The following is a 23,541-nucleotide window of genomic DNA, read 5'->3' on the forward strand; positions in this document are numbered from 1 at the left end:
TCGCGTGACTCGGCCGAGGGTTCGGGTAGCACCACGGCACGGCTCCGCTGGAGCCGCAGGAGTCGCATTCGGCCCCAGACACTCCGGTCCCTGGGCTTAATGCGACTCCGGCGAGATTTGAGATTTCCTCATGGCCATGAGGACTCTCTTCCCGTCGGTGAGGCCTGCCGGTGCACCTTCGGGCCCCGCGGCCCGACTGGCGGTCCTAGCGTGTTGGCGGCTTCGAGCTGGCGTCGGCGGCAACATCGGTCCCGGCGCCGCAGGACCCCCCTGGATCCTGGTCGACGCCAGCCGACCTCATGACTCCTCCGCTGGCGCCGACCCCTACGGAGCCACCCCTGGCACCTCCCTCGGTCAACGCCGTCCCCGGTTTCAACCCTGGTCCGGGTCAGACTGTCTATTAGGACACGGATGAAGGGGAGGACTGGGAAGGGTCTGAGGACCCTCTGGCACAACAGTGCCAGTTAAGTCAGGACTGGTTAGATGAGCTGGGGGAGGCCAGTGGTCTTGACACGTCTACTGACACTGGGTTCATCTCTCCTCTCTCCGCGGCTACGGAGGAGGGTGCTACATATAGCGTGGTGTTGCGCAAGACAGCCAAGGCCTTGGCTCTTGAGCTCCCTGCTGCGGCCGTGAGGACTAATCTCCTCACCGAGGTGCTTCAACCACCAGTAAGCTCTTTGGAGCCTATGCTGCCGTTCAGTGAAACCTTCACCGACGTTCTGATGGGCACTTGGTCCAGGCCCTCCACAATGCCCCCTGTGTTTCGGAACGTGGCCTGACGCCACCGCCCGGCTCCGGGCGACCCCTGCTTCCTATCCACCCACCCCACCCCTGAGAGTCCGGTGATCCCGGCCTCTACGTCCCAGACCGCATTCCCATCCGCTCCTCCGGATCGGGAATCCAAAAGGCTTGATCAGTTCGGGAATAAACTATTCTACTCAGTTAGGCTGGGGTTGCGGTCCGTTAATACGGCGTGCCTTTTGGGCCTTTACACCCACTCTCTGTGGGATACGGTGACGGACGTGCTGCCTCAGTGTCCAGAGGAGGCCCGTACATGGCTCACCCAGGCTCTTGCAGAGGGGCGAGATGCGGCGCAGTATTCCATCAGAGGTGAACTTGATACCACGGACTTGCTGGGCAAAGCGATTTCCACGACGGTGGCGATCTGTCGCATGCCTGGCTGAGGTCTGCCAATTTTTCGAGGGATGTCCAGAACACTATCATGGACATGCCCTTCGATGGCTGTCGCATTTTTGGCGACAAAGCAGACAGTGCGCTTAAGCATTTCAAGGACTCCAGTGGTAACCGCGGTGGCGGTGCAGGGGAACAACGGCCCGGACAGTCCACATCCACCCCAGCAGCATCCGTCTCAAAGCCCTCCTAGTCCATGCTTTCAGGCCCATTCAACGCCATTAGGAGGCAGGGTTCTCCATCACCTACTCTACTGCCGTACCATCACTTCGGACAGGTGGGTGCTGCAAATCGTCCAAAGGGGCTACTCCCTCCCCTTCGAGGCGACCCCTCCAACCATGCCACCGCAGTACCACCGCATGTCGAGGGATCACTTGCGACTTCTGCAGGAGAAAGTTACAGCCCTCTTGGCCAAGTGGGCCATCAAGCGCGTTCCTGGGCCAGAAGTAGGTCGTGTTTGTTACTCCCACTACTTTCTGGTTCTCAAGAAGGGAAAAGGGGGCCTACGCCCTATCTTAGTCCTCAGGAGCTTCAACGGCTTCCTCCGAAAGGAGAAGTTCAAGATGCTCACTTTAGCTCAGGTCCTGGCTGTGAGAAGTTGGCCTGATATATAGTGCTCACTATTCTAGTGATCACTGTGTATCATACCAAACGACCCTTATTGATGATTGGTTGTAAGTCAACCTTATAGACCAGCTATCCTAGTAGCGTGGACAAAAGCAGTCTTTAGGCTAAACTCTAGAGGGCGTGTTAAGCCAGCTGTTTTACCATCACATATACCCCTTGAACACCAAGTGAAAGGACACCACACAAGTTGTTATGAAAAATAAAGTATATTTATTTATAACAAGTCTACCCTGAACTCTTTATGAGTCAGGGAGTTAAGCACAATACAAAACTCTTACGAAAATACTTCAAGTTGCACAATTTACACAAATGCCCGAGGGGCACGAAAAACCATATACACTAAAAGTGGAATGCGAAATACTAGCAGGTAAGTAACAAGATCCAGAGGCTTCAGGATCGCTAGGACTACACTACTAAACTCTAAGGTTAGGAGCAGGAGGCCTAGGGAGATCGGGTGCAGAGTGTGCACTCTCACGCAGGATGCGGGACAAAGTCTATGGAGGCTAGTATTTCTAAAGTTACTGTTTCCGGACGAATCCGACTAGGTAGACTTAAAACGAAAAATGATCTGGACACTTGGATAGTGAACCTGCGTTGGAGCACCGAAATGCTCGGGTTACCTAGCCCAGGGGCTGCGGCTGCATAGGGTGCAAAAGACGTCGGGAATCCTCGTTGTAGTCTATGGAGCCTGAAAGAAGAAGTTGCTGGCAGGCGACCAGTGAAGATGTTCGGTGTGATCCAAGCCTGGATCGGTGATGGAGACGACCTGAAAGCAGAGGGGACTCAGTTCTTAATCACTAGCCAGTGATTGTGAGGGCACCAAGATGGCACCGGATGAGGTCACCGCGAGCAGGTGAGTGGGCGACGCTGGACTCTGCAGTGACACGGGCAAGGAGGCGTTGTCGGCGACCAGGCTGGAGGTGCGAGCTGTCCCACGAGGTTGTCTGCTGTCGGCGATGCTGGAACCAGGATTGGAGCAACAAGCCTTGGCAAAGGCTAGCCCACGCGGTGGAGTCAAGATGGCGTCTGGAGGGGACCAGGAGGGTCCGGGGTGCTCCTCTTTTGGAAGGGAGCAAGGGCCAGTCTGGAGCAACCAGACAAACGGTGAAATCGTCGTGGTACGTCGTCAGGAGGGCCACTAGCCAGCGGGCAAATGACCGGACAACGCGGTAAGCAGCAAAGAGCAGAAGGGCCCCACGCAGATCTCGTGGATGCTGGGGGGATGGACTTCGGTGCTGGAGCTGCTCAGGGTTGAGGCTTCTCAAAACCCAGTGCACTCACTCGAGGATCCCTCGGCGGTCGTGCTGGTTAAGCGTCGTGCAGGTTTTGAAGATGGCCGGTCCCTCAGGTCTCGTCACACCCACGAATCTCAGCTGGGCGGATGATGCAGGTAGAGGTCAGAGATGCCAGGATGGATGTGCAGCAAACCACAATGCTTAGGTGGTGCCTGCGGGTGCAGGGTGGCTACTCCTTAGCCACAAGGGAGAGTCTTCAGAGAAAGTCAAGATTTCCTTTCGTGGAAAGTAGTTCAAGATTCAAGATTATCTAATTTGGGAAGGGGGCCCGCTCCTACCTTTATTCTAAGAAAAGGGGCTGGCACGCGACTAGGTCCTGCCCATGGGTGGGACCAGGAGGGGGGTGGTTACACCCCTCTCCCTTTTCCTGACTTTTTCCCCAGCTCAGGGGCTGGGGTGCCCCTGAAACTGGTTTGAGCCGGCATATGCACAGTGAGCACCGGGGTGCCACTTGCAGTCACCTTCCTCTCAGCCCTGCCTACCTGGGATACACAAAACCCTGTCTGGAATGGTGCTAGCACCGCCCTTGACAGGAAACCCTTTGTCCGAGCTCTCCTCGCTGGAAGGACTCCCAGCTGCAGGAGGTCAGACTTGTGTCTGTGGTGGCAGCATCCATTTTGTGATGCTGAGGCTCGAGTTAACTTTAACCGGGTTCACAGTTACATACATGTCGTGTCCCTCTAGAAGGGTGGAATGCTAACCCCGTCGCCAGAATTGGCGAGGGGTTAGTATTCCAATTCGTATGACACCTTACTCGACATGTTTTGATAAAGCGATACCAGAGTTGGCAAATAACCGCAAGGATTATAATGCACTTAAGAGTATATGGTACGCGTTATTATGGAACAGCTATTAGGACTTGCTTCCGCCAGCTGCAAACGGGCTCAGCTCATGCCAGAGCACCATCTCACATAATTCCAAGCACTCTGCCTTCAGGATTGATAAGGCCTGCCATAGGAGTGACTGATAGGAATACATGTGTCCATTTTAGGGTTAGATATAGGGATACTATATCTAAAGCAAAGGGTGATTACACCTCCTTTCCCAGCTGTCGTGCAGCCAGTTGTGTCAGATTTGGGTGGCCAGCCAGGGGTGGCATAATACATGCTGCAGCCCCTGGTAGGCCCTGGGTACACCTAGGCCCTGGATACCTAAGGTATGCTGTACAGGGACTGATAAGGTGGCCCAGTACCAATTGGTAAATGCACCTAAGGTAAATGCGTGTCAATTTAGAGAGAGAACAGCTAGGCTGTGGGTCTGATTAGCAGGCCCACAGCCAGGGAAAGTCGTAAACCAGTGAAGCAAAAAGCAAAAATCGGGGGTGACCATAGGATTGCAGAACCCACTCTCCTACACTGGCTGCCCTGGACCCTGGAGACTGGATGGTGCCTTTGTACTTGCAGGACGCTTATTTCCATGTCCCGGCCCGACCTGCAGTTCATGGTAGGCCACGAGCACTTTCAGTTCACCTTGCTCCACTTCTGCCGCTCAGTGCCCCTCGGGTGTTCACGATGGTGATGGCGGTGGTCGCAGCTCACCTGCGCAGATCAGGGGTTCCAGTCTTCCCCTATCTCGACGACTGGTTGTTGAAGGTGGGCTCGCCCCAGACAGTCATCTCCTACCTCCAGACGATGGCCGATCTCCTGCACTTGCGGGGGTTTTCTCCATCAACGTGCCGAAGTAACACCTGAGTCCCTCCCAAAGCCTTAATCAGTCATTTGTTAAGCGCACTACATACCCGTGAGGGTATCAAGGCGCTGAGGGGGTGGGAGTTGGGGGCCGCTACTTATCGAAGAGCCAGGTCTTTAGTGTCCTCCTGAAGGTCAGCAAGTCTTGGGTCTGTCATAGGCTCAGTGGGAGGGTGTTCCATGTCTTAGCGGCGAGGTGGGAAAAGGATCTCCCGCCGGTTTTTTTTCTTCGGATGCGCAGGACGGTCGTGAGTGAGAGGTCGGCGGAGCGTTGCTGGCGGTTGGGGGTGTAGAAGGAGAGCCGTCTGTTGGGGTAGGCTGGGTCAGTCTCTTGGAGTGCCTTGTGTGTGTGGATGAGGAGCTTAAAGGATATCCTCTTGTTGACGGGGAGCCAGGGCAGGTTTCTCAGGTGGGGGGTGATTTGGCCGTGTCATTGTACATCGAAGATCAATCGTGCCGAGGCGTTTTGGATGTGTTGTAGTCGATTGATGAGCTTGGTCGGGGCTCCCGCGCAGAGGGCGTTTCCGTAGTCCAGTCTGCTGCTGGCTAGGGCCTGGGTGACTGTCTTTCTTGTATCTGTCAGGATCCATCTGTAGATCTTGCGGAGCATGCAGATGGTGTTGAAGCAGGAGGAGGAGACGGCGTTGACTTGACTGGTCATTGAGAGCGTTGAGTCTAGGATAATTCCCAGGTTGCGTGCATGGTCGGTGGGGGTCGGAGCTGCCCCCAGTGCTGGTGGCCACCAGGAGTCGTCTCAGGTTGACTGGTTGGAGCCGAGGATGAGGACCTCCGTCTTGTCCGAGTTCAGCTTCAGACGGCTGATCTTCATCCAGTCGGCGACGGCCTTTATTCCTTCATGGAGGTTGCTTTGGCGGTGATGGGGTCCTTGGTGAGGGAGAAGATCAGTTGAGTGTCGTCGGCGTAGGAGATTATGTTGAGGTCGTGCTGTCGGGCGACGTGTGCAAGCGGGTGCATGTAATGTTGAACAGTGTCGGGCTGAGGAAGGATCCTTGGGGTACGCCGCAGATGATCTCAGAGGCTTCGGAACGGGGGGAAGGCGGACTCTCTGGGTTATGCCGGAAAGGAAGGAGGTGGTCCATTCCAGAGCCTTGTCTCATATCCCTGCAGCGTGGAGGCGTGCGCGTAGTGTGCGGTGGCAGACCGTGTCGAAGGCGGCGGAGAGATCTAGGAGTATGAGTGATGCAGCCTCCCCGTTGTCTAGCAGGGTCCTGATGTTGATGGCGGTGATGAGGGTGGTCTCGTTGCTGTGGTTGCTGCGGAAGCCTGACTGGGAAGGGTCCTGGATTCTGTTCTCTTCGAGGTATCAGGTTAGCTGTCTGTTAACGATTTTTGGCCGGGAAGGGGAGCAGAGAGATGGGTCGGAAGTTCTTGAAGTCTCTTGGGTCTGCCTTAGGTTTTTAGAGTAGGGCGTTGATCTCGGCGTGTTTCCAGCTCTTCTGGAAGGTCGCGGTATCAAGGGAGAGATTGATGACGTTGCGTAGGTGGGGTGCGATGGAGCTGCTTGCTTTGTTGAAGACGTGATGGTGGAATGGGTCTGACGGAGTAGATTGTGCTCATGGTCTTGATGGTGTCATCGACGCTCACTCTGGTCCAGGCTAGTAAGGGGACGTGGTTGATGGTGTGCTGAAGGTCCGTTGTGTTGCTGTCTGTTGGGGCTGTCTGGGTGTTGAAGCGGTCGTGGATGTCTGCTACCTTGCGTTGGAAGAAGGTGGCGAGGGAGTTACACAGGGCTTGTGACGGCGGGATGTCATTTGTGTTGGAGCTGGGGTTAGAGAGTTCCTTCACGATGTTGAAGAGCTCCTTGCTGTTGTGTGCGTTGTTGTCGAGGCGGTCTTTGAAGGATGTCTTCTTGGCAGCCCTGATAAGGTGTTGGTGGTTGCGGTCGGCGTCCTTGTGTGCTCTGTGGCTGTCCGGAGTTTGTTCACTTTGCCATTTCTTCTCTAGTTTCCGGCAGGCTTGCTTGGAATCTAGGAGTTCTGCTGTGAACCAGCTGGCTTTCTTGCTGGTGTCTCTTTGGGGGGGTTTCTTCAGCGGGGCGAGGGTGTTGGCGCAGTCCTTGATCCAGCGTCTGAAGTTGTGGGGCGCGACGTTGGTGTTGGAAGGTTCGTGGGTGGCCTGAGAGCGAGGTTTGCATGTAGTTGGTCTTCGGTGATTTTGCTCCAGCGGCGGCGGGGTATCTGTTGGGTGCGTGGTATGTGGTGGGTTTCTGGAAGGTGAAGTGGATGCAGCGGTGGTCGGTGCAGAGGAGTTCGGTGGTGTGGCTGACGGAGACGTGCGGGTTTGAGGAGAAGACTGGGTCGAGCGTGTGGCCGGCGGAGTGGGTGGGTGTTTTGACGAGTTGTCTCAGTCCGTGGTTGGCGAGGTTATCGATCAGGGTTGTGGAGTTGTTGTTGTTCTCAAGGTGAAAGTTCAGGTCTCCGAGGAGGATGTAGTCGATGGAGGTCAGGGCGTGCGTGCTGATGGAGTCGTAGAACTGGGGCAGGGTCCGGGGGGTCGGTAGACGAGGGTGCCTCTGAGGGTGGATTTGGGGTCTGTGTGGATCTGGAAATGCATGTGTTCGGCGGTGCTGTGCTAGTCGAGACCCTGATGCTGTTCTTGTGGACGATGGCGATTCCTCCTCCGACTCCGTTGTTGCGGTCTCTGCAGGGGATCTTGTAGCTGTTTGCTAATAAGGATCCTCCTGTGGGGTTGCACGCCGATTCCACTCGGGCCATGGCGACTACTACTGCCTTGGGATGGGGAATCATTTTGCAGGACATTTGTCAGGCAGCTATGTGGGCCGCGCTGCCCACGTTTGCTAAGCACTACTGCCTGGACAGTCAAGTCCGGAGAGATGGCTTCTTTGGCCGTTCCGTTCTCCAGGACTTTCTGGTGTGATTCTGGTTCGCAGACCCACCACTGGGGTTGGTATTGCTGGGGTATCTATTCTAATGTAAGGAATCTAACTAACGTGTTTTTGTTTCAGATGCACAAGTTGCTTACCTTCGGTTACGATATATCTGTAAGAAGCATTGGTTAGTTGGATTCCTTACCGCCCCACCCATCCTCCCCGTACTGCAAACCGATATCTAGGTTAAGGTATCTCCCTTTGAGGGCCCTAGTTTCATGGCACCAGTGTCGGTTTCTTGCATGGCTCTGCTTTCCTGGCGCAGAAAGCTATGCACAGAACTGACTTCAGCGCTCGAGGGCGGCGTCTAAGTACTCCGACGTCATCCCGGCGATCATGACGCTGACGACGGACGCGGCGCGGCTGACGATGCCTACCGACGCGCAGAATTGAATTGAATTCGGTCTTGTATAGCGCAACTTAGCCCGTGGGCGTCAAGGCGCTGTGGATGGGAAAAGAAACTGTGTGGAGGGGGAGGAGGAGTGACTGTTATAGATAGGCCTTCCTGAAGAGCAAAGTCTTCAAGTTCTTCCGAAAGAGAGAATAAGAGGATTGATTCTTAAGCTCTACAGGAAGAGAATTCCAGATCCTTGGCACGAGAGAGGAAAAGGCCCTCCCACCCCACCTTGCCTTGGAGATTCTAGGCACAGCAAGAAGAGTTTTGTTAGCAGAGCGGAGTGCCCTGCCAGGGACATAGAGGGACACAAGGGATCTGGGGCCCGATGTAGGTAAATCTACATTTACCACTTCATAAATACCGAATCATACCGAATCGGTATTTATGACGTGGTAAATTAGAGGGGGGGAGATGTAGGTATTTCAGATTCGGTAAATACCGAATCTGTAAGAATCGGTATTTACCGATTCTGTAAATACCGATTCGGTATCTCCCATTGCTTCCTATGGGCCTTGAAGCCCATAGGAATCAATGGGCACTACCGAATCGGTAATTACCGATTCGGTAATTACCGATTTGTGCAAGGGTGCAGGGGGTGTCACTTTGACACCCTCTAGCACCCCCAAAACAGGCATGTGAGCCATGTGGCACACAGACATGCCCTAAGGGCATGTCTGTCTGTCACATGGCATAGGTGTGCATGCACACATGTGCATGCACACCTGGATTCGGTATTTTAACACCCAAATCGGATTGGGTGTTAAAATACCGAATCTGAAGGGCCTGTGGGACAGAAAGTAGTCCCACCTACATCCCAAATTAAAAAAGCGGTAAAATTACCGATTCGGTATTTTTGCGATTCGGTAATTTTACCGAATCGGTAAAATACCGAATCGGACAAAAAAAGGTCCCCTACATCTCAGTAGGTCAAATACCGGTCGGAAACGGCCGAAATCGGCCGTTTCCGACCGGTATTTGGTACCTACATCGGGACCCTGATATCTTCTTCCCCAGATTCATGCAGGGCACGATGGGTAAGACACAAGGCCTTGAACTCAATTCTGGCCTGCATGGGGAGCCAGTGCAGATTTTTCCTGATGGAGGAGCCTGGTGAGCGCCTAGGCTCATCAACAACAAACCTTGCGGCCGCATTTTGCACTGTTTGGAGGCGTTGAACAAGTTGTTTGTTGATTCCTAGGTATAGCGTGTTACAATAATCTAGTCTTGAGGATATGAGGGCCACCGTGACCTGTTTACGGGCTTCGATCGACAGAGAGTATGCAATTTTCCTCAAGATTCGCAGAACCCCACAGCAGGTTGCGGCTGACCTGCTTGTCAAAGGAAAGGGAAGTATCGAAAATTACCCCCAGATTCCGTGCTGACTGGGAGGGCTTGGGGCAGGCACCAAGCACAGGAGGCCACCAGTCCATTGACCAGATCTCTTGCTTGCCTCCAAAGATGAGCACCTCCGTTTTCTCCCCGTTTAGTTTGAGGAAGTTTCTCACCATCCATTTTGCCACTGGTTCCATGCAGGTTCTGAAATTTAGGGCAGTGATGTCAAGGGTTTGCGAAATAGAAACCATGATCTGAGTGTCGTCAGCATAGGATAGGACTTCCATAAATGTTAAAGAGCGTGGGGCTCAGGGGCGAGCCCTGGGGGACCCTACATTGCACGGGCTTGACAGGAGAAAGATAGTTACCTAGCTTGACCCTCTGTTCTCGGTGGACCAGGAAAGATGTTAAGAAACAAAGCGCAGGTCGGTCAACGCCTATCTGCCTGAGGCGCTTGGCCAAGATGGAAGGGGACAGGGTGTCAAAAGCGGCTGTGAGGCCGAGCAGGACAAGCAAGGTTGCCTGACCACTGTCGACCTTAGCACGGATGTTATTAGTGACAACTGTCAAGGCGGATTCGGTGCTGTGTACCTTTCGAAAGCCGTGTCGCGACGGGTCAAGTAGGCTGGAGTTCTCCAAGAAGGCACTCAGGTAGGAATTTAGATGGGCTTCTAACATTTTAGCAGGGGCTGGGAGATGGGACAGGGGCTTTTTAAGGAGGGGCTTTACGATGGCCAATTTCCAAGGCTTCGGGTAGACACCCTCATGAATTGCCAGGTTGATAACCTCCAGGAAGGGAGGGAGTAGGACATCTCTGCACTCTTTAAGAATCTTAAAGGGCAGGGATCGAGAGGGGATCCGGATTTAAGGTTATCAAGGTGCACATTAAGCTGCTCCAAAGTAAGCGGGGGGAAATTGGTAAGATAGCCACCCTGAGATCTGGCCAGAGACATATCTAGGGAGGATGGCGCTGAGGCAGAGGGAGGCCCTAGATCTTGGTTAAGGGCTTCTAAACCCGAGTGGATATCCATTATTTTCACATGAAAAAAGGTGGAAATCTGGTCACAAAGTTCCTGTGTAGCTACAATGGGATCGGGAGATTGAAGAGCACACAGCGAGTCCACGACTTTAAACAAATCCCTAGGGGAGCTGAGGGAAGAGTTTACCTTGGTGAAATGGGATTTTTTTTTCCGCTAACACCGCGGCTTTGTACTCCTTAAGTAAGCTCTTGTGTTTGTCTTTTTCAGGAGGGTCAAGGTCTAGTCTCCAGTGCCTCTCTTGCTTCCTACAACCCTGTCTCAGCAACCTGAGAGTGTCCGAGTACCAGGGTGCTGTGAGACCTTTCCTGGCAGAGTAGTGCTGCTTTCCTGGAGCCAGGGTGTCAGTGGCCTTTGTGATGGCATGGTGAAGGTCAAGAGCAGCAGTGTCAGTGTCCTTTGCTAAGGTGGGCATAGAGCAAGATAACAGGGGAACTAGGGCTTTGCTGTTTATCCCCCGGAAGTTCCTTTTTAATTCCCATCTGCTAGGGTCTTCAGACGAAGCAGTGGGATAAGGTAGTAAGAAATCAAAAGGGACAGCCATGTGGTCAGACCAAGAAAGGGGGAGGGGGGTCCCTATGCTTATTCTAGTGTCATTGGAGAAGACACCATCCAACGTATGTCCTGCAGAGTGAGTAGGCCGTATAACTCTTTGTGTCAGCCCACAGGAGGCAAAAGTGTCCAACAGATGGATGGTGTCTGCAGAGCTGACATTCTCCAAGTGAAAGATAAAGTCACCAAGGATAGTTAAGTTAGGTCTATCCATGAACGGTTCCAACACTTTTAGTAGGTCATGACTGAAGGCAGACCTGAGCCCCGGTGGCCTGTAAATCAGGATGCCCGCAAAGGAGACAGTGGTGGCGGGGTTAAGGGCAAAATACATGGCCTGAAAGGAATCCGAGGGAAGATGCTCAGTCCGACACTTTATGGAGGTTCTGTGTAGTAATCCCAGCCCCCCCCCCCCCTCTCCCCCCCTACGTCCCTCTCTATCCATTCTAGCCAGGGAGTACCCCTCGGGGATAGCGTTCAGAAGTTCCGGCCCTGAAGACTCAGAAGCCCAGGTCTCGGTGACGAATGACCAGGCGGGGCTTCTGTTCGAAATAAAGTCCCTGAAGGCGAAGTTGTTCTTGACTAGGGAGCGAGCGTTGATAAGAAACCCAGTCTGACTGATCAGCGGGTGTAGCTCGTGGTTTCCTAATTTGGTTCCCTCATCGCAAGGGGAGGGGGGGGGTCTGGTCCTTCTCCCAAGGCACTGGCACTTGGGAGCATGCAACAGCATCTCTGGGGTGAGCGAATGGTGACAGGGCTTCCCCGGGGGTTTAAGTGAGCATAGCATCCATAATGAGTAAAGGGGGCTAACCTGGTCATGGGTGTCTTTATGTCCAGCCGTCCCGGCCCCTGGCGCTTCCTTGGTGCAGACGGGCTGGACTCTGGCGCGACTCCGGCGCAGATCCGGCGCGTCCACTGGTCGCGTCCGCTGCGCGGAGGCATGTCCATCCCCTTTTATGCTGTCCACTAGACTGCGCGAAAGCGCTTCCTCCCACCCAGGATGGCCGCTATGGAAATTAGCCTGCCCGGGACCGAACGACTCAGCGCCTGAACTCGGCTGAGACTGGCCCAGGTAGCGTGGAAGTGGGGGGAAAGGGAATGCAATTTAAAAGCTTATTATTCAAGCGGAAAAGTGCAACGTAAAATAACACAAAGTAAAAGCAACACAGCAACCTCCCGGCTTCCGCCTCAGGAGGGAAATAACACACAGCTAGGTCAAGCGCCTTGCTCCGGGTGCCCCTTTTATGCTGTCCACTAGACTGTGCAAAAGCGCTTCCTCCCACCCAAGATGGCCGCTACGGAAATTAGCCCGCCTGGACCGATCGACTTAGCGCCTGAACTCGGCTGAGATTGACCTCTGACGAAAACGAAAGGTACCTCTGACGAAAACTTTCCAGATCCAGTCTGACGCCTGGGGATATTCTAAGGTAAGGATTCTAACTAACTAATGTTTCTTACAGATATATCATTACCGAAGGTAAATAACTTGTGCAACAGGTTTTTGGGAGCAAATGGTGGTGGAATCCAAGGCTGTATCAAAGATGTGAACATATTCTCAGCTGATGTAAATTGCACAATGGGATTGAGGGAGCAAATGATGTTAGGATCCAAGGATGCATCAAAAATGTATACATGTTGAGGATCCCTAATATAAAGACAATCCCATTCAGTCCTCCTACACAAAGCAATATGTCAGAGAAAAGCCAGCAATGCTACAGTCACCATAGCATACCTAATGATAAATGTGATACTGAGCTACAGCCTGTAAGTATCTTGAGAAAGCCAGGCATGATTGTTAGAGGGATAGATCAAATAAAGTTGTTTGGTTTCCAGAACCTGTTGAATATATCCTTTTAATAATCTACAATGAACTATTTTGGTCTTTCTCCATAGGTCCTCCTGATGCTCCCCTTGATGTGCAGGTTGAACTTGGTCCAACACCTGGGATTCTTATTATCAGCTGGCTTCCAGTGACTATTGACGCAGCTGGAACATCCAATGGGGTTCGAGTAACGGGCTATGCAGTATACGCCGATGGTCAAAAGGTAATATGCACAGTTTTTCTTTCTTTGATAAACAATTGTTTTGTTTTTACAAAAGCAAACACCAGCAATACGACATTAGACAGTACTATTAGTGTTGCAAAACACTTAAAGAACAAAGACATCACTTTTAACCCCACCTTGCAGCCGTGAATACTAATGTCATGTATATAGTTCAGACTACACCACGGCACCCAGCCATTTGCCCAATATCCTCCCCTATTTCTTAGGACACCCTCAACCTCATACATGGGTTTTTCTTGCGCCGTGCTCCAATCCACCCCCTTCGCCAGTTCTCAGAACCCGGTGGTGTGGGAAGCTACCAGGAGGTGGCTATGTCCCGCTTGGCCACAACCATGGCTGTGCTGGAAAAGAATTTCTCGTGTCTGTTCCCGTCTAGTCCGTCTGTAATCACGAGAAGGGAGTGACGTGGATCATGAGGGACTTCCCACCCTAGGACCTCTGTCCGCTCACTTTCGATCTCACCCCAGAACTGAGCTAAATGGGGACACACCCACACCATGTGGAAGAAGTCGGCAGGGTCTTGACCACATCTTGCACACGAGGCGGATGGGAAGAAGCCGGCTCGATGTAGACGCTACAGGGTTAAGTAGGGGGTGTGCAAATAGTATAATTGGATCAAGCGGAGTTTAGCAGAAGTGGTGACTGTGAGAAGTTGGCCTGATATGCAGTGCTCACTATTCTAGTGATCACTATGTATCAGTCCAAACAACCCTTATGGTGATTGGTTGTAAGTCAACCTTACAGACCAGCTATCCTAGTAGCGTGGATACGAGCAGTCTTCGGGCTAAACTCTAGAGGGCGTGTTAAGCCAGCTGTTATACCATCACATATACCCCTTGAACACCAAGTGAAAGGACACCACACAAGTGTTATGAAAATAAACAGTGTATTTATTAGAATCACAAGAGCCCTGTTCTCTTTATGAGGACAGGGTACTAAGCACACAACAAAACTCTTAAGAAAATACTTTAAGTTGCACAATTTACACAGATGCCCGAGGGACACGGAAAACCATATACTATGGAAGTGGAATGCGAAATTACTAGCAGGTAAGTACTGTACTAATAGGCTTTGGAATCGCTAGGACTACGTTACTGAACCTTCAGATTACTAGTAGGAGGCCTAGGGGACTCGGGTGCAGAGTGTGCACTCTCACGCGGGATGCGGGACAAAGTCTATGGGAGCTAGTAAAGACAAAGTTAGTGTTCTCGGGCGAACCCGATAAGGTAGATCGAAAACAACAGTGGATCCTGACCCTTGGATAGTGAGGCTATGCTGGGGCACCGAAATGCCGAGTTTACCTAGCCCAGGGGCTGCAGCTGCATATGTCTCAAAAGACGTCGGGAATCCTCGTAGACGAACCAGGAGCCTGAAGAAAGAAGTTGCTGGCAGGCGACCAGTGAAGATAGTTCGAGTTGATCCAAGCCTGGATCGAAGATGGATGACACCTGAAAGCAGAGGGGACCAAGTTCGTGACTACTAGCCAGTAGTCAGGTGGCACCAGGAGGGCACCGGATGGTAGTCACCTCGACTAGGTGAGTGGGCGACGCTGTGCTCTGCAGATCTCACGGACCAGAAGGCATTGTCGGCGACCAGGATGGAGGTGCGAGCTGTCCCACGATGGATGAAGCTGTCGACGTCGCTGGACCCAGGATTGGGGCAACAAATCTTGGCAAATTCAAGCCCACGCGGTGGACTCAAAATGGCGTCTGGAGTGGACCAGGAGGGTCCGGGGTGCTCCTCTTTTGGAAGGGAGCAAGGGCCAGTCTGGAGCAACCAGACCAGCCGCAGTGATGTCGTCGGGCGTCGTTAGGAAGGCCACAAGCCAGCGAGCTAGTAGCCAAACAACGCGGTGAGCAGCAAAAAGCAGAAGGGCCCCACGCAGATTGTGGAGATGCTGGGAGGCTGGACTTCGGTGCTGGAGCTGCTCAGGGTCGGGGCTTCTCGGACCCCAAAGCACTCACCAGAGGATCCCTCGGCGGTCGTGCTGGATAGAAGTCGTGCAGTTCTGATGATGGCCGGTCCCTCGAGGTCTCGTCGCACCTACGGTTCTCAGCTTAGCTGTAGAGGTAGGTAGAGGTCAGAGGTGCCAGGGAAGCCGGGTCTCGTCGTGCTGGTCGGTCGGATACCTGAGGAAGGACGTGCAGCAAACCGCAGAGTTCTTAGATGGTGCCTGCGGATGCAGGGTGACTACTCCTTAGCCACAAGGGAGAAATCTTGAGAAGAAGTCTTGAGTTCCTTTCGTAGAAAGTTGTTCAGGATTCAAAGATGATCTAATTTGGAAGGGTCCCCGCTCCTGCCTTTATCCTAAAGAAAGGGGTGGGTACGTGACTAGGTCCTGCCCTAGGGGTGGGACCAGGAAGGGGGGTGGTTACACATCTCTCCCATGCCGGACTTTCCCCAGGCCAGGGGCTGGTGTGCCCCTGGAACTGGTTCTAGCCGGCAGATGCGTAGTGAGCACCGGGGTGCCACTCAGCAGTCACCTTCCTGTAAAGCCCTGCCTACCCAGGATACACAAAACCCTGTCTGGGATGGTGCTAGCACCGCCCCTGACAGGAAACCCTTTGTCCAAGCTCCCCTCGCTGGAAGGACTCCCAGCTGCAGGGGGTCAGACTCGTGTCTGTGGTGGCAGCATCCATTTTGTGGAGCTGAGGCTTCGTTTAACTTTAACCGGGGTTCACAGTTACTTACATGTCGTGTCCCTCTAGAAGGGTGGAATGCTAACCCCGTCGCCAGAATTGGCGAGGGGTTAGTATTCCAATTTGTATGACACCTTACTCGACATGTTTTGATAAAGCGATACCAGAGTTAGCATATAACCGCGAGGATTATAATGCACTTAAGAGTATATGGTATGCGTTATCATGGAACAGCTATTAGGACTTGGTTCCGCAAGCTGCAAACGGGCTCAGCTCATGCCAGAGCACCATCTCACACGATTCCAAGCACTCTGCCTTCAGGATTGTCAAGGCCTGCCATAGGAGTGACTGATAGGAATCTGTGTGTCCATTTTAGGGTTAGATATAGGTATACTATAACTAAAGCAAAGGGTGATTACACCACCTTGCCCCAGCTGTCGTGCAGCCAGTTGTGTCAGATTTAGATGGCCAGCCAGGGGTGGCATAATACATGCTGCAGCCCCTGGTAGGCCCTGGGTACACCTATGCCCTGAGTTACAGGGTCTGATAAGGTGGCCCAGTACCAATTGGATATGTACCTAAGGTACATGGAATCCATTTTACAGAGAGAGCAGTAGGCCTGGGGTCCTGATTGGCAGGGTCCCAGGCCAACTAAGTCGGAAAACCAGCAAAACACCAGGCAAAAAGTTGGGGGCAACCATAGTCAGGTATCCACCTTCCTACAGTCGTCGCCGGTCGACCTTACGACCTCACCGGCGCCGGCCCCACGGGTGTCACCCCCGGCGCCCGCAGTGGACGCCGTCCCAAATGTTTCCTGCGGGCCGACTCTGGCGCCGCTGGGCTCCGATTCCGTCTGCCTTTGGGGATTTTTATCTCCATGAGAAGGCCCTGTCTACTAATCCTGTTTTACAGGACACAGGTGACGAGGAAGATTGGGAGGGGTCCGAGGACCCTCTGCCACGGGAGTGCCAGTCTCAACAGGACTGGACATACGAGCTTGGGGAGGCCAGTGGTATTGACACATCGCCAGACACTGGATTTGTCTCCCCTCCGACTGTGGCTTCGGAGGAGGGGTCTAGATATAGCGTAGTGTTGACGAAGGCAGACAAGGCCTTAAACCTTGAGCTCCCCGTCGTGGCCGTGAGGACTAACCTCCTCACTGAGGTCCTCAAACCGCAGTCAAGCTCCAGCGAGCCTCTGCTGCCGTTCAATGAGGCCTTGTGTGACGTTCTTGTGGGCACTTGGTCCAAGCCCGCCACAGGTCCGCCTGTGGATAGGAACGTGGCCAGACGCTACCGCCTGGCCCCGGGCGACCCATGCTTTTTGTCCACCCACCCCACTCCCCAGAGCCTGGTCATCCAGGCCTCAAATTCCCAGACCGCATTCCCGTCGGCTCCGCCCGACAGGGAATCCAAGAGATGCGAACAGTTCGGGAAGAAGGTGTTCTCGTCTGTGATCTTAGGGCTGCGGTCTGTTAATACCACCTGTCTCTTGGGCTGCTACACCCACACTCTGTGGGACGTGCTGCCACAATGTCCAGAGGAGGTCTGGGCTAAACTCGCCCAAACCCTTGCGGAGGGGCGAGATGCAGCGCGTTATTCCATCTGGTGTGGGCTGGATACAATGGAATCACTAGGCAGGGCGATGGCAACGACGGTGGCGGTTCGCCGCCATGCCTGGTTCAGGTCCGCCAACTTCTCGGCCGATGTCCAGGCTACATTCCTAGACATGCGTTCGATGGCCGTCGCCTCTTCGGCGACAAGGCAGACCATGCGCTGAAACGTTTTAAGGACTCCAGGGCTATGGCCAAGTCCTTGGGCTTCTCGGCCCCACGCCAGCAATCGGGTGCTTTTCGCTCCTTTCGTGGCCACGGAGGGGCGCCCCCACACTTGCTGCCAGCCACGTGCCGCAGAATGTTCAACAGCGCGGGGGCGGCCGTGGAAACCGCCGTGGCGGCGGTCGGGGACAACGGCGAGGCCAGTCCACACCTCCCTCCACAGCACCCGCCTCAAAACCTTCCTAGTCTGAGTTTTCAGGCCCATGTGTCGCCTGTGGGAGGCAGGGTTCGCCATCACCTCTCCCACTGGCGCACTATCGCATCGGACAGGTGGGTGCTGCAGATTGTCCGAAGGGGCTACTCCCTCCCCTTCGAGGCGACCCCTCTATCCATGCCACCGCGTGTCGGGGGATCACTTGCAACTTCTGCAAGAGGAAGTCACGGCCCTCTTGGCCAAGGGGGCCATCGAGCGCGTTCCTGGGACAGAAGTAGGGTGTGGATGTTACTTCCACTTCTTTCTGGTACCCAAGAAGGACAAAGGGGGCCTACGCCCTATCTTGGACCTGCGGAACGTCAACGGCTTCCTCCGGAAGGAGAAGTTCAAGATGCTGACTTTGGCTCAGGTCCTAGCTGCCCTAGACCCAGAAGACTGGCTGGTAGCTTTGGACTTGCAGGACGCTTATTTCCACATCCCCGTCCTGCCGGCCCACCGGCGTTACCTGCGGTTCACGGTAGGCCAAGAGCACTTTCAGCTTACCGTGCTCCCCTTCGGCCTTACCAGCGCCCCATGGGTGTTCACAAAGGTGATAGCGGTGGTCGCAGCTCATCTACGCAGATTAGGGGTATCAGTCTTCCCCTACCTAGACGACTGGTTGTTGAAGGCGGGCTCGCCCCAGACAGTCGTCAGCCACCTCCAGACTACGGCCGACCTCCTGCATTTGCTGGGATTCTCCATCAATGTGCCGAAGTCGCACCTGTGTCCCTCTCAGTAGCTCCTCTTCATCGGAGCGGTTCTCGACTCTGCGCAGTTTCGGGTTTACCCATCCGAACAGCGGGTTCGGGATATACAGGCTCTGATTCCCGCCTTTCAGCCTTTATCCCGAGTCTCGGTCAGGTTGACGTTGCGGATTCTGGGGCTGATGGCCTCCTGCATCCTTCTAGTGCATCAAGCCCGGTGGCAGATACGGGCTCTGCAGTGGGACCTGAAGTTTCAGTGGGCCCCGCAACCTGTCCGACCATGTCTTGATCTCGGAGGGCACTGCGAGACAACTGCAGTGGTGGCTCACGGACCGCGATTGGGTCAATGGCAGATCCCTCTCCCTACCCCACCCGGAGCATGTGGTTGTGACGGACGCGTCCCTCCAGGGCTGGGGAGGCCACATGGAAGAGGCGGAGATCAGATGCCTCTGGTCTCCGGCAGAGTCCCGGCTCTACATCAACCTTTTGGAGCTGCGAGTGTAGTACAGGTGTTCACGGACAACACTACTACCATGTGGTACTGCAACAAACAGGGCGGGTTGGGGTCGAGGACCCTTTGCCAGGAGGCTCTGCGCCTCTGGCAGTGGCTGGAACATCAGGGCGTGACCCTGGTGTTTCAACACCTGGCAGGCTCTCTGAATGCCAGGGCGGACGATCTCAGCCGTCGGTGCATGATGGATCACGAATGGCGTCTGAACTCGGACGTGGCGCAAGGCCTCTTTCAGCAATGGGGAGAGCCTTGGTTAGATCTATTCGCCACAGAAGAGAACGCGCAATGTCATCTGATCTGCGCGTTGGAATTTCCAAGGCGGCACTCGCTCCGAGGCGCTTTTCGTCGCGAGTGGAGTTGCGGTCTATTGTACGCCTTTCCGCCTATACCACTTCTGCCCAGAGTGCTGAAGAAGGTCAGGCGCGACCGGGCCCAGGTTATCCTTGTGGCTCCGGACTGGGCACGAAGATACTGGTATCCCGAGCTACTGAGCATGTCAGTCGATCCCCCGATTCATCTGCCTCTTCGGGAGGACCTTCTGTCGCAGCAGCAGGGGACGGTCCTGCACCCGAACCTGTCCAGTCTCCACCTACAAGCTTGGAGATTGAGCGGCGGCAGTTGAGGCCATTTGACTTGCCTCCCGAAGTCTGTGATATCATTCTGGCAGCCAGGCGTCCCTCCACAAAGTCGGTATACGCCTGCAGGTGGAACAGATTTGTGGCATGGTGCACAGCAAAGGCTGTGGACCCTCTCTCTGCACCCCTTTCCCTTCCCCAGCAGCACTCTGCTCTGGGCACTCTTAAGGGGTACCTTTCTGCTCTTTCCGCCTTCTTACGGCTTACTGATCAGCCTTCCTTATTCAAGTCCCCCATTGTAAATAGATTTCTAAAGGGCATCACACACATGTTCCCTGCTGTTCCCTTCGTCATGCCCCAGTGGGACTTGAATCTTGTACTCACTTATCTAATGTGTGCTCCCTTTGAGCCGCTCCATAACTGTCCTCTCCGTCTTCTCACCCTGAAGACTGCTTTCCTGGTTGCCATCACTTCTGCCAGGAGAGTGAGTGAGCACCAGGCTCTTTCTTCTACTCCACCTTTCCTCTCTGTTCATAAGACAAGGTGGTGTTGCGTACACGACCTTCCTTTCTGCCCAAGGTTGTCACAGTCTTCCACATCGGGCAGTCCATTACTTTGCCCACCTTCTTTCCGCCTCCGCATCCCTCGAAAGAGGAAGAGAGGCTCCACCGTCTGGACCCAAAACGTGCGCTCTCTTATTACCTAGATCGCACACGCCAGTTCCGGGTGGATGACGAACTCTTTGTTGGTTACGTGGGCGCGAAGAAGGGAAAGGCAGTACACAAGAGGACCATTTTGCGGTGGATCATCTTGTGTATTCAAGCATGTTACTCCATGGCCAAAAAGGAGCCCCCTGCTGGATTACGGGCTCATTCCACTCGAGCCCCGGCTACAACAACTGCCTTGGGCCGAGGAGTCCCCTTACAGGACATTTGCCAGGCAGCTACGTGGGCCTCGCTGCACACGTTCGCAAGACACTACTGCCTGGACAGTCAAGTCCGGAGGGATGGCTTTTTTGGCCTTTCCGTCCTACAGGACTTTCTGGTGTGATTATTGGTTCGCAAACCCACCACCGGGGTTGGTATTGCTGGGGTATCTATTCTAAGGTAAGGAATCTATCACTAACGTGTCTCTTTCAGATGCACAAGTTACTACTTGTGTAACGCTATATCTGTAAGAGACATTAGTTAGTGATAGATTCCTTACCGACCCACCCATCCTCCCCGTTCTGCGAACCGATATCTAGGGTTAAGGTCATCCCCTTTCAGGGCCCTAGTTTCATGGCACCAGTGTTGGTACTACCATGGCTCTGCGTATCTGGCGCGGAAAAGCTGTGTTTCAGAACTGACGTCAGCGCGCATGGGCGGCGTCTAAGTACTTCGACGACGTCATTCCGGTGCTAACGACGACGGACGCGGAGCGGCAGACGACGCCTACCAACGTGCAGGGGTATTGCTACGCAAAAAAATTCCGGATCAAGTCTGACGCCTGGGGATATTCTAAGGTAAGGAATCTATTGATAACTAATGTCTCTTACAGATATATGGTTACACAAGTAGTAACTTGTGCTTTAATAGTATAACACAACTTTGCTGAGTGTACAAAAACACATACCTTTGATTAATACCGACTTATCCTCCAATTCTAAAAATACGGGAATACAAGTAAGCCAGAAGTATAAAGGGTCTTGAGGCGCTCAGCCAGAGGTACGCGCCGATAGCCACATGGCCGTCACCTCACTGTCTGCTCATACTGCAAGATAGAAATAGCAGAAGAGAAAAACTGTTTATTTATTTATTTATTTATTTTAAACAAAATGGGAAACTGTAAAAGCTTCCTATCCTCAAGAAACTCCCTGTATTGGAGACAGTATGCCCACAAGTCTAACCTGCATAACGGAAACAGATCACCCTCACACATAGAGTCCCCGCGTCCTCCTTACCGTGGATAACTCTACGCAACTTCAAAAAAAGTCCTTCAACAATTCCGGACGGTCAGTAACTCTCACGTTGGTCACCGAGCTTTTACATATACTCCCGCGCTGAGGGCAAATCAATTACACCTGGGTTGCGTGCGGGAGTCTACAATATAGAAGACGGACTACCCGGGGTCTGTTATGTAGAACAGCCGCCATATTGAAGTGGTCGGACCTAACGATAAATATATATACGGAAGGTTGATAGTTGTAAACATATCAGACGGGCTAAAAAACGGCAAACCCCACGGGCTGGCTAAGGTATACCAGAATTAAGCAGCACTGATGATTCCTGTTATTTGTATGCTAAAAACGATGAACCATCAGTGTACAAAACACACAACACTTCATATTCTGAAGTTACACGAGACACATGACACGTGAGGTAGACACTCCCAGACTAAAAGATGAGTCCTTAAGTACTTACACAGAATCTTAAAATAATTTCAAGAAGATTACAGAACAAGCTGATAGAACTCAGTACTCAATCGGTAAATTCACAGCAAGGCATTATGCCTGGGTATAGCTTCATTCAGCCCATTGGTAGCTGTTTGGAGAGTGTAAATCCAATATACCTCACGTTTACCTCTCAGGGCATTAATGTTATTGTCCTTTGGGTTGTGCACCTTTTCTAGTATAGTCCATTTCAAGTCAGTAAGTTTGTGCCTCATTTCCTGCCAGTGAGCTATCAGGGGAGCCCCTCTCTTGTTTCTTAAAGCGGATTTATGTTCTGTGAGTCTCACTCTAAACTCACGACTCGTCTCGCCCACATAGCCCTTCGCACAAGGGCATAAAAAAGATAAACGACATTAGCTGACCTACAATTAGTCATTTCATGAAACATGAATTTTCTTTTCCCCCATGTCAGTTCATCAGAAACAATAGCTGAACTACAGGCATGACAGTTGCCACATTATTGCGTACCGGTGATTGACTTCTGCAGCAAACGACCTCCATTTTCAAACTTCCAGTGTACAAGATGGTTGCGTAAATTTTTGTTTCGACGAAAAGCAAACATAGGTTTTGGTATCGGTGTTTCCTGGGTGCCAGCATTCAGAATACGCTCTGAAAAACAAGGGTCCTTAGCTTATCAGAATCAACAAGAACACGATAATATAGGCCATAATAGGAGACTATATTTTCCACTGCCGGGCAGGGTATTTATTTCAAAAGATAAGATGCCGATACCTGGTTAGAAGGCACAATCCTGTACCATACTTTAAGACAAACAAACAACATACAAGGGAAAAGGTTACACAGGCAAATTTGAGCAATGTTGGCCACTTTTAACTCAGTGTTACAATCTAAAGTATTGCCAAAAAACGCGAGACACAGCAAGTTGAAACACAATGGTTAGGCTGTGAAAGCATTTATAACAGTCGAGGTTTCGATCCCTTTTTTTGCTCTAATCCGTTGGGATCATCTTCAGGACTAAAGTTTTGACAGCATTTGCCTGCCTGTATTACTTTTGAATCCGCCCCGAATTAATTAGTTGGAATGAGACCGGGGGATATGATGTCTTGCCATCTGCACGGATGGCTGGAATGGGGGTGAGAGACCTCTGTGCTGCTTGGAATTTAGCCGAAGTCCGGGCAGTCTTAGTCTGCTGCAAGGTCCGGATTTCTTCTCGGTGGAGTCGTTCGACTCACAATGGTGGGGATGACCGAGGTCCGGAGGGGTTCGTCGGATGTTTTCTCGAGGAACCGGAGGCTCCGTAGAATCGGGAGTCTGGAGACTTGGATACAATGTCCAGTCCGCGGACGGACTGGACATTGTATCCATTGTATAGTGCCTTTTTGACTGCCTCTAAAGCTCCACGTTGCCGGACATTCGTATATAATGCCTCTATATCCTTAGAGACGAGAATGTCAGTATGTTCATTAAATGCAGTCCCTTCTAAAAGGCTGATAAGATGTCCAATATCCCTGATGAATGCTGGAAGTGTATATACCAGAGGTCTCAGGAATTTATCCACATACTTAGATAATGGCTCAGTGATAGAACCAATAGTGGA

The 23,541-nt window shown here is 52.8% G+C and overlaps 1 protein-coding gene across 1 annotated transcript in view; it reads left to right on the forward strand.

The window, feature by feature from the left end:
* The window catches only part of TSPOAP1 (TSPO associated protein 1), a 2,768,302-nt gene that overhangs the window by 1,659,668 nt on the left and 1,085,093 nt on the right, over positions 1-23,541 (forward strand). The window contains exon 27 of the mRNA XM_086954028.1: positions 12,921-13,072. Coding sequence (XP_086810154.1) covers positions 12,921-13,072 — 152 coding nt within the window. The remainder of the gene's footprint in view (positions 1-12,920; positions 13,073-23,541) is intronic.

This window comes from Lissotriton vulgaris, chromosome 2_1, assembly GCF_964263255.1.
Source record: "Lissotriton vulgaris chromosome 2_1, aLisVul1.2, whole genome shotgun sequence".
In the NCBI taxonomy this organism is placed as follows: domain Eukaryota; kingdom Metazoa; phylum Chordata; class Amphibia; order Caudata; family Salamandridae; genus Lissotriton; species Lissotriton vulgaris.